Source organism: Pteropus vampyrus, unplaced genomic scaffold, assembly GCF_000151845.1.
Source record: "Pteropus vampyrus isolate Shadow unplaced genomic scaffold, Pvam_2.0 Scaffold95, whole genome shotgun sequence".
Lineage (NCBI taxonomy): Eukaryota > Metazoa > Chordata > Mammalia > Chiroptera > Pteropodidae > Pteropus > Pteropus vampyrus.
In genome coordinates, this window is record NW_011888876.1 from 2,315,297 (window position 1) to 2,317,863 (window position 2,567).

General features: G+C 59.4%; 1 protein-coding gene across 1 annotated transcript in view; it reads right to left on the reverse strand.

Moving 5' to 3' along the window:
- The window catches only part of RALGPS1 (Ral GEF with PH domain and SH3 binding motif 1), a 262,710-nt gene that overhangs the window by 26,800 nt on the left and 233,343 nt on the right, over positions 1–2,567 (reverse strand). The window contains 1 exon segment of the mRNA XM_011364270.2: positions 989–1,115. Coding sequence (XP_011362572.2) covers positions 989–1,115 — 127 coding nt within the window.

The following is a 2,567-nucleotide window of genomic DNA, read 5'->3' on the forward strand; positions in this document are numbered from 1 at the left end:
CCAGCCTTACTCACCATCACAAGGGGCTTCACCCCATCGACCCTCACTGGACTCGTTCTTACAATGCGCATAATGCAGTGCCCACCTCGGGGGCCGGCAGGGGCTCAGTGAGATAATGCCCAATGGGCACGCAGCACAGTATCGAGCCCAGGGAAAGCCCCGGACACTCAGAGAACAACCACTTCTTCCTCTAGCCTGTGAGTGACTCCAGGGCCAGCCTGGGCTGGCTGAGGCTTGTGTCTTAGTGGAAGGAAGGAAGTTAGGAAGGAAGTTGGGAAGTTAGGAAGGAAGTTAGGAAGGAAGGAAGGAAGTTAGGAAGGAAGGAAGTTGGAAGGAAGGAAGGAAGGAAGGAAGGAAGGAAGGAAGGAAGGAAGGAAGGAAGGAAGGAAGGAAGGGAGAGATGGAAGGGAGGCAGAAACAGAGGGAGGGAGGGATGGACCCAACTGGTCAGGAGCCTGTGCCCAACACCCTGGGGACACAGGCACAGCTACTCCCGGCCATGCCAAGGACCACAAGTGCACCCTAGCTGTCACCCCCACAGGGCTGGGCGAACCAGCGGCAAGTTCACTATCTCGCAGGCTCCCTCTAGCAACTGGCAAGCAGAGACTGAGCCACGAGACAGCTTGTGCTGCCCCAGATGAGAGTCACGGTGCCCACTGGACTCTGGGCTTTACACGAGGGGGCACTGACCGAGCTCCGAAGGAGCCCCACCGCTGCTTCCCCGCCCTTCCCTCCTGCTCCTTCCGCCAGCTGCTGGGCCAGCGAGACCCATCACCAGTATCTGGACTGCGCTCTGCAGACCCCACAGCTCTTCCCGACCCCGTGCCAGTCGGAGCGGAGGGCGCCAGCCAGGGATCCCAAGAGCAGTCGTCAGCAATTCCCAGACGGGGTAGGGAGGGCCCAGCGGGTGAGCTCTCCCAAAGCCCTTTAGCCCAGGCCTCACACCCAGCCCATCTAGAGCCCGGGGGGCGCTCGCTCCGTTACCCACTTGTTGCCCAGGCTGTGGCTCTTCCTGTGCCTTGGGACCGGGGGTGTGGGGAGGCTGCCAGCAACAGATGCGTCGGGGCAGGTGGGCCGCCGGCTGAACCTTGCGGAGCTGGAGCCGGCAGAGGGGCCTGTGAACAGAGCGGAGAGAGGGTCGTGAGGGGCTGTGGAGGCTGCGAAGAGGTGGGCCCGGGGTGGGCTGTCCCAGATGGGGCAAGATTCGTGCAAGCCCCGGGGCTTTCTCCTCCTGAGACGCTGACCCCTCGCTCCCAGTGCAACTAGCTCCTGGGGCTGACATCTGTCAGGATGGCCAGTGTCCTGCTGCGCCCGGTGCCCGACAGGGAATGACATCCAGCCGCCCAGCTGGGCGACTGAATTGAGAGTTAACAGTATGTCTTCTGAGTCTGGGTCCATCGTCCTTACCCCTGTGTCCTTGTCCAGCCACTCATTCAATGAAGGGACCAAGAGTTGTGGGGGTAGGGGGGGCGGGCAAAGGATTTACTGAGTGAGAGCACAGCTGGGTGCCTGACCCCAGGCCTGAAAGTTGCTGCCTGGGTGACTTTGGACGGGCTACTTCTTCCCTGAGCCTCAGTTTTCTCATCTGAAAAGTGGAAATAATTCAACTCATCTTGTAGTCATGAGGTAATGTGTGCAGTTTCAGTTAGCACTCAGACTTGTTTTATTATGATAATTACTGCCATGTCGTCCTCGGCCCCAGTCATGGGGACAGCAGGGGGTCATCAGAGACCAGGGGTTGGGGCCACAAACCCCACTAAGCGTCACATGCAGAGACCAGGGCAGAATCCTTCATGCTGGCCACGTCCACAGCTACATACTGAGGGGTGTGGTCCCAACCACTATTGTACGCTCGAAGTTTCTGTGGCTTGGGAAGGGAGGTCTTGAAAGGAGGTGACCCCAGATGCTGGCCTAGCCTTAGCTACCTGGGCTGGACACCGGAAGTGGGGGCCAGGGCTTCGGCATGTCTTGCAGGGCACACCCAACGCACAGCGAATCAAGGGGCTGCTGCCTGGCCGTGCCGAATAACTTTCGGGGGGGACCTGGGCAGCCCCAGGTCCACCCAGGACTCCAGATTCCCCACCACACCGTACTGCAGGTCCACGAGCGACCGAAGGGTTCCCATGTCCGCCTGCATGCCTGGCTCATCCTTTTTTTTTTATGTCGAAATGAGTCCCTAAAATCTGGTGTCCAAGTGTAATGACATTTCCATCAACCTCATTTTTGCCAAACCAGTGAACACTCATCGGCTTCTCACCAGAGGCCCTGGCATCAGACGCTAGTGATCACTGTTTGTGGCCCAAGGAACCTGAACGAGGAGGCCTTCACACCACACTGCCTCTGGGCGCCACTGTCTGCGAGACCCGGCCTGGTGGCAGGAGGCAGGGGACACGGTCTGAGGTCCCAATCCCAGCCTGCATGTGGAGTCTCAAGAACAGGGCTCTGGCAGACCAATCCACGATACCGTCACGCGCTGCTTCACGATGGGGATACGTTCTAAGAAATGGCCCAGTGAGGCCATTTTGTCGTGCGAACATCAAACCCCGGCGGTCCAGCCCGCTGCACAC